This window comes from Haemorhous mexicanus, chromosome 8 (genome assembly GCF_027477595.1).
Source record: "Haemorhous mexicanus isolate bHaeMex1 chromosome 8, bHaeMex1.pri, whole genome shotgun sequence".
In the NCBI taxonomy this organism is placed as follows: domain Eukaryota; kingdom Metazoa; phylum Chordata; class Aves; order Passeriformes; family Fringillidae; genus Haemorhous; species Haemorhous mexicanus.
Window position 1 is genome coordinate 20,313,051 of NC_082348.1, and position 13,426 is coordinate 20,326,476.

The following is a 13,426-nucleotide window of genomic DNA, read 5'->3' on the forward strand; positions in this document are numbered from 1 at the left end:
CTTCGCCGGGCTGGCGGCGGCACCGGCACCCGTAACGTCGCGTACCTGTGCGTGGTCGGGCTCCTCCACGGAACGAGCGTCGCCTCCTCCCGTCGGGCCCTCAAGGCGCCGGGGACAGCTGCGCGTCCGCCTGAAGCGCCGCCGCACAGCTCGGGGCACCCCCGCCCCGCTCCCTCAGAGCCGCCCTCTCCTCCGCCCCGCGCCGCGGCGGGCCGGGCCGGGCGGAGACACCCACCTCCCTCGGGCACCTCCTCCCGGCGGCGCGACGGAGGCGGCCGCGGCCTGGGCAGGGGCCGGGGGAGCGGCGCGGCGGGAAATGGCGGCCGGGCCGGGCTGAGCTGAGGGGACGGACCGGCACCATGAGGCTGCTGCGCGCCCTTCTGCGCGGCGCTGCCCCGGGCAACATCCCGCAGCAGGTGGACTTCTACTCACGCTTCTCCCCCTCGCCGCTCTCCATGAAGCAATTTCTGGACTTCGGTGAGTCCCCGGCGAGCCGCCCTCGACCGCTGCCCCTCCTCCCACAGGTGCCTGTGAGGAGCGGGACGGCCACGACCCCTCACGCCGTCAGCGCTGCCCAGCTGTTGCTTATCTGTTAATGCTGTGCTTTATGGCAGAAAAGGGCTCTGCTTCCTTCTGGGACAAGGGAGCCCAGTTGGCTCATTCCCGGAGACCGCGACTAGGGCAAGGTTGAAACATAGCTGAAAACTCCAGTTTTTGGCACCACCGGGCTAGTTGGGTGTTTTCCTGCAGAACCCGCAGTGTTGGGGAGAGGATGGGAACAGCTGTGACAACTGGTAGCGTTAGAGCAGTGACTCAAACAGGTGAGACTGGTTAAGCCTTTTGCTGAGCAGCATGCAGCCTTTTAAAGGCATCTTCCAAACACGTGAAGCGTTTAGCCTCAGCTGGCACCGAGGGGCTGGAACAGTCATCAGTGCTCAGTCACTTAGCCTGTGCCCTACAGAAACAGCCTAGCCAAATGTTGCCGTTTTAAAAGGTGTGGGTGAAAAAGAACAGGATGCAGACTGGAGCCATCCTGGAGGGTTTGGAATCTAGTCTTGAAACTGAGTAAATCAGTAACAAGATACTCAATCTTACACTCAGTGCCAAAACCACTTCTAATGCTTCCAGGTTTGACTGTCAGCTCGGAAACAAAAGGGATCACAGGAATTGTTCTATTCTGCTTCAAAGCAAAGACCACATAGAGAAGGGTTGTGTAAGTCACACTGAGACACCTTTTCAAAGCCTGAGGTTGGAGCCATTCTACAGTATGTTTTGTTTCTGTACCCAAGGCACTTTGGTGTGCATACATGTTTACGTGTTATATATTTAACTAGTTAATAGTTTCATGGCTTTTTGTAGCTTTGCAAGTAAAACCTAAGTGGGAACTAATCCTAGAACCCCAAACTGTGTATAAGCAGGAAGACTTACAAAGAAGATTTTCTCACAATTATCTGCTATCACTTCATCCATCTAGTCAGCGTTTCACTTGTGGCAGTGAAATATATCTGACATTTAAAACTCCAGATTCCTGCAGGAACTCCACCATATGTTCTGTTGCTGCTTTACTTTTAAGCAAAGAAGCTTGCAATTCAGAGTTTGCTTTGACCTGTATTATTTTACCACTACTGATAAAATGCTTACCATAAAATCAATATTTATTTTCAAGTCACACTATTTTCTTGTGTCAAAAGATAGGCTACTTTTTTGATCTTAGTACCTGAACATAAGGTAAAAAATAATCTTGAAACTTCTACAATATTTTTTTCCTCTCTTTTGCTTAAGGATTTAATCCTTACAGATTTAATCTTTACAGATCCTTTACAGAGAGTAAAAACTAAAGATGGAAATAAAAAAGACTGCAAGACAGAGACAGTATTTCTCTGTAAGACATTCTGTAGCCATTATAATCATTATAATGGTGTTTTCATTAAGGATATTTTTTTCTCCTTTTGAAAGAGAGAACAGTCAAAGAGGAAATAATAAAATCTGGTAAAGCTAACTTGAAATATTCTGTAAGCAAATTCAAGTCTGGTCTTGGCTTATAAGACCACAGTATTTTCTGTAGGAGTTTTACCCATTCTTTGCCTAGATACAGACTGTAGCTGCACATGGGAAGAGTCATTTGCCAGTTCAATTTGCCTGCTCTATACTGCCTTCCATATTTGACCCAAGATTGCAAAGATAAGGCCTTCAGATACAAAAGCTATTTTGTGAAATGTAATTTTTTTGAGTATATGAGGCATTTAACGATTGTATTTACAGTTTAATACCTCCAATCTGATTTGTTCTTGGAATTTTACCCAAGAAAAGGGAAAGGCCAGTAACAGTCATGCCTGTGCAATCTGACTAGGGAGAAGAATGAAAGGTTTCTTAGGCAGAGGTCATATGTAGACAGTGCATAATGCTGGTAAGTGCCATTGTGGAGGAATTTCTTGTAAATTATTCACTTTTTTTATTAACTGACATTCTTTCATCAGTGTAGTTTATTATGTGTCTGAGTTTGCATGCTTTAAAGTAAACTGCTCTATTTCAATGTGGTGAAGATTTTTCATGTTTAAGGCAGTCCCAGCTTCCTTTTTTCTTTCCTCATCCCTTCCTTTAATCTTCTTCCTCAATTTGCCAAATGGAAGAAGTGAACTGAGCAGTAATCCAGGAGTTAATTTGTAGGAGATACATGTTGTGAAACACCAGACCTGAAGTATACACTTCACTGCAGCAGATGGGCAGGTTAGGAAGTTCAGCTGCTGTTCATGTGACAGTCTTTAAGTCTAGAAAGAAGTCTGGCTGGGAATGAAGTACAGCATTTCTTAGTCTCTTCCCCACGCTGCACCCTCTTTTCTCACCTAAGAAAACAAGCTCTGTGGGAGTGCAGGCAGGTCTTGATTTTAATAACCACATTTAATTGCCGCCCCCACAGATGACACTTGTTCTTACAAAAGGACAGGTTGGTTATCAAAAGAGGCAGTATTTTCACTTCTAGCTTTTAAAAATGTAAAAATTTAAATGTATTAGTATCCTAATGGCTAAACAGAGTAGCTGTCCTAGTTTCATTTCTTTCTCACTATTCATGTGAATTCGTTCACCTGACTTCTGTTCCTGTAAGACTGAATTTAAACTATAACAGATTTAGTTGAAAATGAGATTTCTATTACTGAATTTATATTCTGAAAGTGTTCGAGGATGGGTTATGATAATTCACTAAGATCAGTGATGAAAAGCAGGGTGTATGGGACTATGATACTTTCTCAAGCATCCTTCTCATAAATAGATTCTTGTTCTGGTTTTATTTGCTTCTCTGACATGCTCAGAATGACATTGTTTGATCAGTGCTGGTTAGAGTTTGCTGCAAATAAAATGAACAATATACTTGGATAGAAGCCTTATTTCAAGTTGAACAGTATAGGTCTGTAACTGTTGCATTAGCTTCTGTTCATATTTTGAAGATTCTCATTACTGCAACAGGAAGGTTTCAGTATGCCATAAATTTTGAAATACAAGTGGGCTGCTGCCATGAAAGAAACACTGGCTTACCAGCCTGGTGGAGTCTGCTTTGAAATCAAGGTATAGGCCTCTTATGCAAGAAATTTTGTGCAGTTCTCTGCCATAGTATTGACTTCATTCTGATGTCATTTTGGTCTTAGGATCTGAAAATGCTTGTGAAAAGACTTCATTTATGTTTCTGCGACAAGAGTTGCCTGTGAGATTGGCAAACATAATGAAGGAAATCAGCTTGCTTCCAGACAACCTCCTAAGAACACCTTCAGTTCAGCTGGTGCAGAGCTGGTAAGAACAGTGACATTCCATCCCTTGAAGGGTGACCTCCTGCATATACACAGGTTGGAGGAAGTCACTTTCTTCTACTGAAAGGACATTCATAGGTTTGTTATGTGAACATCATGTATTAATACTGAGATGCTAAATATACCAGTGTGATCAGAAACTAAACTTACAGATGTGGGGAAAAAAGCATTTAGGAGCAATTAGAGAACCACAAGGGAATTAAAAAATCATTAAGTATTTCACACACTCATGTATGAGGAATCAATTTTTTTTTAAAACAAAAATCCATCAGAATGGTGTTTAATAGGGAACTTACCTAGTGAAGAAACTAGTTGAAGAAAACAGAAGGAAACTAAGGCACAAAATGTTTGCAAAACATGCAGAAACCATTTACAGGACAGGTTATTGCAGACTGAGAGTAAAGGTATAGAAAATATGAAGAAAAAGCAATAGGAAATTCCCAAAGCCAAAACATAAAACAACAGAGAGAACGTGAAGGTATTAAAGTAAAAAAGACATTATTTGAAAAGTAAAGTTTGCTTCCAAGTAAGGAACTTAGGCATAAACTTTTTAAAGATGAAAGCCAAACAAAGAGATTGCTTGGCAACTGCTAAAGGCACAAGGATTTCTGTAAAGGCTTTTAAAGTCATCTGCCAAAATCTGCCAGGAAGTGGGATTGACTAGATGACTGAATATGAAAAGAGCTATCAATGAAGATAGCTTAATGAATTCTTACTGAAACACAAATGCTTACCTTCTCATGATAAAAGATGACACTGATCAAATGGGAAATTAATTCCATTTGGGCAAATGCAAAGTAGAACATAGGGAAGAACCTCCTCTCCTGTGTGCTTGCTTCCTTACAATGGGAAGAGAAATGTTGATGCTACTGGGAATATTTTTCTGCATATGTCAGTTGATGGCAAGAAGGAAAATAGTATTAGGAACTAAATAACCAATGGGTAGGAATATAATTGTACCGCTGTGTTAGCCCATTATTCCCCTGAATTGCATGCAGCTCCATCCTGAACAGAAAAGACCAAGAGGGATAATCAAAGGGTTGGAACAATTTCTACGTGAGGAGAAACCAAATAGAATTCTTCAGCTTGGAAAATACGTATCTAAGGAAAGGAATGGCAGAAATACTTTAATAATGCACAAATGGAAAGATTTTTCTACTAACAGGAACATGCAGGGGCTGCAAATAAGTGATCACCTACTGGGTTTAAAACACAAAGATGATATTTTATGCATTCTTATTAAATTGTTGAATGCATTGCTCTGGAAATTTTGGAAGAAAACATCATAAATGGATTCAAAGGAGTCTAACAAAATTCACAGGGACACAGGTAGAATGATTTGGAAACACGCAACATTGGAAGACCACAAATTGCTAAGCAGAGAGATCTGGGGAGGCATATTAGAATTGATCTTTATCCTCTTTGTTTCATTGAAAGGTACGTCCAAAGTCTTCAGGAGATCCTTGACTTTAAGGACAAAAGCTCAGAAGATTCAGGGGCTATTCAAAGGTAAGGCTTTGCTGTCACGTATATCTTGTTAATATTGTATTGGAGAACTGGCAAAAAAGCAATAGCTGAAAAAAAAATTCCTATCTCAAATCTTTACAGAAGAATTGCAGCAATGTCATCCCCTGTCCCTAAAAGGAGGGTACATTAAAACAGGAAATTAAGCACGTCAGCATAATGTCATTCTGTAGAATACTCTGGTCTGTGCTGGCTGACCAGAAGTGCCATTTGACAGGCATGGGTTGTTCTGCATGAAAACAGTTGGCAGAGTTTTCTCTTTCTCTTGGCAGATATCAAGATCATTCTATCTTGATATCTTTATTTAAAATATTGATTCTTGGCAATCAAGATAATAAATAAATAATAATTTTATAAACAGTCAAAATAGTGGATTACTGATTGTTTCAATGCTAGTCACCTGAAACGTGCTGTAAAGACTGACTTGCCTTCTTCCTGCAGTAGGCAGAGGTGATATTTTTGTAAGTCTTCATTTTTGTAGACAGGCACTGTTTGCTGGAGGATTAAATTCCCTTGAAAGTGAAATAGTAACGAAGTATTCGTTTTAGTTTTACAGATACTGTGATAAAAATCCGGAATCGCCACAATGATGTAATTCCTACGATGGCTCAAGGAGTCATAGAATACAAGGAAAGCTTTGGCATTGATCCAGTGACCTCACAGAACGTGCAGTATTTTTTAGACCGCTTCTACATGAGTCGCATTTCAATCAGAATGCTCCTTAATCAACACTGTAGGTGTCGAAAGGAGGGGAAGTGATATCTGTACCATGTCAACTGTATTTTCCTTTAATATTTAAGTGCTTAATATGTACAAAGGTGCCACTTAGAAGTATACTATTTGCCTTGCCATTTATAACTCATTCTTCATACGATTCTTAAAATATTTATTAATAGTAGGCTTTTCAGTATGGTGAGGATTGAAATTATAGATTGCCTATACATTTTTATTTAGCAAAATGGAAGACACAGACTAAAATGATAAAGTTACGCTGGATATTAAATGATGTTTTCTTTTTTGGCAGCTTTACTGTTTGGTGGGAAAATTAATCCAGCTCATCCAAAACATATTGGAAGCATTGATCCTAACTGCAACGTTGTTGAGGTCATTAGAGGTAAATTCAGATTATAAGAATCCTGAAAACTTACACGAGTGTCTATACTAAGAGTAAATACACATCCTGATATGCATATATTGTTTCGTTCTTGCCTACCAGGAACAGAAGTTTTATTTGTCATGAAATACAATTTTGTTTCTTTTCCCTATAAATGCAGTTTTTCTGAAAAGTACAAATCTCACTGACAGTGCACAGTACTTTCAAAATTTTTTTTATCAGATCCTAAAGGAGAAAAAAAAAAGTGGGATGGGGAAATGTAACTTCCTGTGTTTTTTATTATAGATGGCTATGAAAATGCTAAGAGACTTTGTGATTTATATTACATGAGCTCTCCAGAACTTATCCTTGAAGAGTTGAATTGTAAGTGAATGTGGACAAGGCATGCTCTTGGACATCATGTTGACTTCTAAATGTTCTGCTTTTCACATAGTTCATGTGTTTTCTATATCTACTGGGTTTTTTTTAAATCTGGCAGAATGCTTTCCCCATTCCTCCCTTTAATCAGAAAACTGACATGAGTAGAAGTTTTTGATTCTACAGCTGTTGATATAATAAATTTTAGCAGGCTCCTTCCCTCACTAAGATTTCATGTTTCTCCACCTGACATTATTGCATCTCACCCTCTCTGCATTTCTTGTGACATGTCAAAGATTTATACAAGACTTTCTGTTCCATCTTTGCGATACCTATGAGGAGGTTATTTGAAAGCAACTGTGATATGCCCTAGTCAGTGATCCCATCGTGGGTTTTAAGATTAATTTCTAAAGCAGCAAGCAAAATTTGAAAATCTTGATTATGACTTTTGATTAACATACAGTTTTTCAAAAGATTTCTGTTCAAATTTTCCTTCTTTAAATTTAACAATACAAATTCACATTTTGAATTACTGTGGGAATGAATAAAAGACATCTCATTTGCTATTTAGTTATTTAGACTCTCTTCTCTCCAGCTAAATCACCAGGACAGCCTATGCAAGTGGTGTACGTGCCATCACATCTCTATCACATGGTTTTTGAACTTTTCAAGGTCTGTGCACTTACCATTAATGACACAATTCTTTCATACATCTTTGTTTACTGAGATTGTATTGCTTTGACTTTTCAAACTGATTCTAGATCACGGTGTGTTTTTGCAAGTGCAAACTTCTTGCCATTTGACTGCAGCTACACAGCTACCCTGTACTATTAGAGAAACAATAACTGCATAGAAAATGAACAGCTTTGGAAGATGTATCTCTAACACAGCCACTGAATACCTTCTGAATAGACAGCTTAAATGTTAAAATGTATGAAGACATTAGTTAATAAAGCAAGTAAGATATCCCATAAATTGTGTATTTTCAAATACACATATCCCATAAAGATATCCCATAAATTGTGTATTTTCGAATCTGGTAAAATGCGTAACACGTCCTACAGACCTTTTCTCTGGCAGTTTAGTCCTAGACTTTTCTTGGACTTTGGGTCATATTGCATGTACTATGTCCATTATAAACAATTCTAGAACACAAATTAAACAATTCTAGAACACAATTCTAGAACACACACATTAAACTATTCTTGTTTTCTTTAGAAAAAATTAAACATTTGAAGTCTCAGTATTCTAATAAACAAAATATATACTGATACTGAATAAACTAGGAATATAAAAACCCCCTTCTAAACCAATATACATTTGTTCTGATTCTTTAATACATGACAAAAATAACTACTAAATGATATTTTAAGTTAATATACAAAGTGAACAGGATTTAAGTTGTACTTGGAAATTACAGAATGCAATGAGAGCCACCATGGAGCATAATGCTGATCGATGCATTTATCCTGCAATCCATGTACACATCACGTTGGGAAATGAGGATTTAACTGTGAAGGTACTCTTTTTTTTTTTTTACTATTCTGAAAGTTATTTTGATTAGGGTTTTCTTTTCCTGTCATGAGCAGCATATTAGTAACTTGAGCTGGTGATCTGGTTCCATCCATAGATTGTATGTGATGATGTATGTAAGTAAAAAAACCCTTATGGGATTTCACATACTGCCTCATGAAGAGGCTGGTCACACTGAGGGCTCTGCAACAGCATCCTGTATTTGCCTGTGTCTTGCCTAGCTTAGAAGCAGCTATGGCTGAAAATGAAGTAGCACCTTTACACAATTGTTACACCAACATTTTCTAAGTGACAATGACAGAGCTATACAGGTGTGAAACAACTGAAGAAAGGGAAATATATATTGTATATTCCATACAAAACAAACCTCCTGAAGTACAGTTTGCAACTTGTTCTTTTTTCTGTACAATATCCATCTTTGATTTCAAAGATCAGCTGCAAGCACTGCATTTTTCATGGGTCTAACTAAACTGTAGTAAAACAACTCCTTTGACTTACTCCTTTAAGTAATAGGTTTTAGTAAATTATATTTAAATGGCAGTATTTTTGAGGAATAAAGATAAAATACACAGAGAACCTAGCATTTGCTAAAAGGTACAGATAGTGACTTCAGACAAAAGTGTGTGATAAACAAGGTAAAAGCAATGCACAATTCAAGCAGAATTTCCTTTTCTCCAAGAGATTATGAATGCTTCTTATGGCAGTATTTTATTTAATGGTTTGGATAAAGGATGTAAGGGAAAGATTCATCTCTCTTTGGTCATTGTTGAAGGTGAGAATTAAAAAAAATCTGTAACTTACTAGGGATACCTTCAAATAATACTTTACCATAATTTTTTCTGGCTTATTGTTTGAGAGAAGCTGTCTTTTATAAAAATGTATTCAGGGATATAAAGCTAAATGCTCCTTCTTGTTCCAGATGAGTGACCGTGGTGGTGGTGTTCCTATGAGGAAAATTGACAGACTGTTCAATTATATGTATTCAACAGCACCACGTCCTCGTGTTGAGACATCACGAGCTACACCTTTGGTATGCAAGACTTTTATACCATGGTATCCTGGATAGGTCTAATTGTCACAAAAACCACTTAGCTAAAGCTATGAAATGCTGATTTTAGAAATATTACATTGAGTAATATTTGAATTTTACTTAATTCAAGCTTAATTAAAGTATTTTTCAAAAAATAACTGAAAGACGGTATAAAATACCAAAATTATTTAAAGTTGTTCAAGATTCTCTTTTTCTCTACTAAATCTAAAGATCAGCCACCTCAAGCAGAATATGTAGCTATGCTGCACATACTGCAGTGAGAGCAGGATTCAGAATTATATTTGTAGCCACTGAAAGAAAGGAAGAATAATTATAGCAGTGACTTTAGATTAAGGCCATAGTTCATTTGTATTGCGTAGTCAATTGTACTTATCCCCAGCAAGGATGAAGATACACAGATGTGAGAGGGCATATGGAGGATCCACTTTAGACTCATGTGAATGTAATAAATGCACAAGAAATAAAGCCTAAGCTCTCAGAAATTAGAATCTCTGAACAGCTTTCCTGTATTTATTCTCCCACATTGCATCATTTAAAAATATATGTAGTTCTGCATGTAGATGACTCTGCAACTTACTAAACATGAGATCTTTACAGAGGAGTGTTGTGTATGCTCACTGAGAGATTACCTCTAAAATGTAAACAAAAATGAGTATTTAAACAAAAAAATCACACTTAACACTTCAGGGCTCTGTCCCACTACCGCAGCCAGGGCTTGGTAGAATTTCAGTATAAGCTGCAAAGTCACAGACGTTGTGTTTTGAACCTTTTTTATGTATATGATGATGATGATGTGTATTTGACATAAGAACTCTGAGTACTTAAGATTAGTAGCTCCATGAGCATGATGCAGACACACAGCAGAGTTTTCTCCAATGGCACCTCCTCAAAAAGCTACCATAATGCAAGAAGTGTTACCTACCAGCCCTGCCTGACAAAGGAATCAAAACAGTTTTCTCATAATCACAATCATTCATGCATTCTTCTGGTTTTGGGGTATGTAATACCCCAAGCTTGGGGGAGGGCATAATAGTTAACACCTGAATTCCTGTTACTGTCAAACATCATGCTTAGTTTGTCTATTTTGCCTATTAAGTTTAAACAGAAAATGCCACTGATTAATGCAATTAATGGAAGTATATGTTTTCTCCTGATCAGGCTGGATTTGGTTATGGCTTACCCATATCACGTCTGTATGCACAGTACTTCCAAGGAGACCTGAAACTGTATTCCTTAGAAGGCTATGGTACAGATGCAGTTATTTACATCAAGGTATGATGTAACACTCTAATTTTACATTTATCAGCAGCTCTAATCTGAACTGCTAATGGAGCTCCTTGTTGTGTTATGGCAACTTCAATTAAAAAGAATCATCAGCTAGAGCCTTTTCTCCTTACAGGCCTTATCAACAGAATCAATTGAAAGACTCCCTGTATACAACAAAGCAGCCTGGAAACATTATAAAGCAAACCATGAAGCCGATGATTGGTGTGTGCCAAGCAGTGAGCCAAAGGACATGACCACTTTTCGGAGTATGTAGCTTTTTCCTCAGCAGCTCCTATGTAGGTTTGTCTGTAAAGGGAATTTAGAAGACCTGATTTATGATTTTGAGCCACTTCCGATATGTAAAAGTAATTTTAAATTTGAGTGTAACGAGGCTTTTCTGAAATTAAAAAACCAACAGCCACCAAAACCCCCAAACATGCACTTATAAAAAAATGTCATACTTCATTTGTTTCACTTTCTATTTATGACTGCTTTCAGAGCTAAGTCAAAGGAACAATAATTTGGTTTTTATACGGATCAATGCCACAGCTATCACATATGGTATTAATTTGTATTATTAAAAACAATTTTATTAGAAAAGCTATTAAAAAATCTCCCTGGAACATTCTTCCATTATACAATTCGACAGATTAATGAAAAAACTCGTGTAAGAAATATCGAGCTCATTGCTATACATTTGCAAGTGTATGGCACTTTCTTTTATCCTAAGCATGCTGAAGCTTAATTTTGCAAAGTTAGATATGTTGCCTATATACACTGCCTACATCAAGGTGATATTTTCAGCTGTATAAATCACACCTCTGTAGGGTTAAAAATTTTTAAAAAGTGTTTTTAACTGCTACTACTGGTATAACGTATCTCAGGTATGTGGCATCAGTTCTATTTCTTTGGTTGTAATGTGAATATATAATAGATGTGGAAAACTTACCTTGCCCTGATCATTGTGAATTAAAAAATAGCATTGGCTTGTGTACAGTAGAGAAATGTTAGTTGTGCATTTGCCTGTATTTCTATAGGTCATACCAAAACACAGTATGAACATTCTAGCCTTTGTAAGATCTCAGACTTGGGTATGTCAGATACAGCTGTAAATGAAACTATTTTAATAAACAGATTCTTAAAATTTGTCTGTAATAGGGCATCTCTATTACTTTGACAGTATAAACTGCCTTCTCAGGAGTAAGTAAGAATAAGTGGAATTAACGGTTTTTGAAAATACCTTTGCATTTGTGATACGCTTCTGGCCTCGTTTTTGTAGTTAACTGGAAGTCACACTATAACATAAACATGATAACTAGAATATGTTAATCAAAGACAAATCAGACAGGGGAAGATAGAGAGAGGAACAAATCTTACATTTCAGATACAGAGTCCTTCCAATTAGGAATTCAACTTAATGCCTACTGTATGAGCTTTCTTCAAATCATAGACATCTGTGTTGCACCTCGATCCCTGTCATTCCTGAGCATTTTTGGAGTGATGCAGTTAAAGCCATTGGGAACCAATTCTTTTCTCAGTTAATTAAACTGCTTGTAATTCTGTGGGTTTTGTTCTGCAGCAGACATGCATAATCCACCTCAGAAACAATAAGCCTAGCTTTTGCTAGTTTACTATCTCTGTGCAGAGCAGAAGGTGAGATACCACAAGTGAAGGGGATAGGTAGGATGTTGGAAATTGAAGTCATGCTACTCTAGTTGTAGCTGAGCAAGATTCCCCTGTTACCTCCCTAGCCAAGTTCTGCAAAACAAAATGGTTTCATAACCTGTTTAAGCTAATGTAGATAATTTAATAGAAGTGCATTAGACTGGGCTGTATACAGTTAAACTGACAGTCTGAGGGAGGATTATTGTGTCTTAATTGTGTTAGATCAGTAGGGTTACCTATTCCACTCAAGCTTCTGGGCACCTTGAGGCCCCTGTACTTCCTTACAAGGATGAGGGTTGATAACTGGCACACCTTTCAATCTGCAGGGCGACAAGTGAGGAGAACTGAGAGCTGTTCTCTTCTTTGCCCCTGCAACAGGATGTGAGAAATGCCACATAGTGTAAAATGGGGCTTGTACAAATGTTGGAAGGGAGACACTTGCAGCTATTGCTTTGCTATTGCTAAACTACAGCTGAAAGTTACAGCAAGGGCTTTTAAAAAATCAGGTGTGAAGCTGAGCATTCTAGCCTTTACATCTTTTAACTAACTCAGCTGATTTTATTAACATCAGACAACTACAAGTGGTATTTCTGAAGAAAAGCTAACAGTTTGTTTTCTACAAAGTCTATTAAGTATTTTACATATTACTGTAATAAAGTCTCTTTCATGATCTCAGCTAACTACCAACAGAATCCTGATTACCAGAGCAACTTGCTGTATAATATTTGTAGTTATCTCTTCGCCTGCAACCCCAAAGGATTGTGGTGAAAACACAAATGCACTGTGGTTTGATTTACAATATTTAATCATAGTTAAAAATTTGATCTTTGATAACTTTCGCTTTTAATAGAAGTGCACAAGACAACTTTTGTGTTTGGTATTTTCATTACTATACTGAAGTCATTGCGAGCACATTGGTTAAGTTGAAGTGAATCACTACAGAAAAGTAGTACACTATCAAAATGCTGAGATTAATAGTTTTGTATGCAAATTAGCTCAGTCTTGCACTGTAAAGTTAATCTTGGTTTGTGTTAATTTTTTGAAAGAATTGCTGCATTTATTCATTAAAACTATTGTGAAAATGAAACTTTGTTGGGTGACTGTGTAGCTTGGTAC

General features: G+C 37.9%; 1 protein-coding gene across 1 annotated transcript; it reads left to right on the forward strand.

Annotated features, from left to right (window-relative positions):
• The first annotated feature begins 252 nt into the window (after positions 1-252).
• PDK1 (pyruvate dehydrogenase kinase 1) lies at positions 253-13,397 on the forward strand. The gene is made up of 11 exons (XM_059853115.1): positions 253-477; positions 3,642-3,783; positions 5,238-5,309; positions 5,873-6,057; positions 6,349-6,438; positions 6,724-6,801; positions 7,391-7,467; positions 8,216-8,314; positions 9,248-9,358; positions 10,538-10,651; positions 10,779-13,397. Exons 1-11 carry the CDS (start codon positions 360-362, stop codon positions 10,917-10,919), a joined length of 1,227 nt encoding a protein of 408 aa, XP_059709098.1. The 5' UTR covers positions 253-359; the 3' UTR covers positions 10,920-13,397.
• The last annotated feature ends 29 nt before the right edge of the window (positions 13,398-13,426 follow it).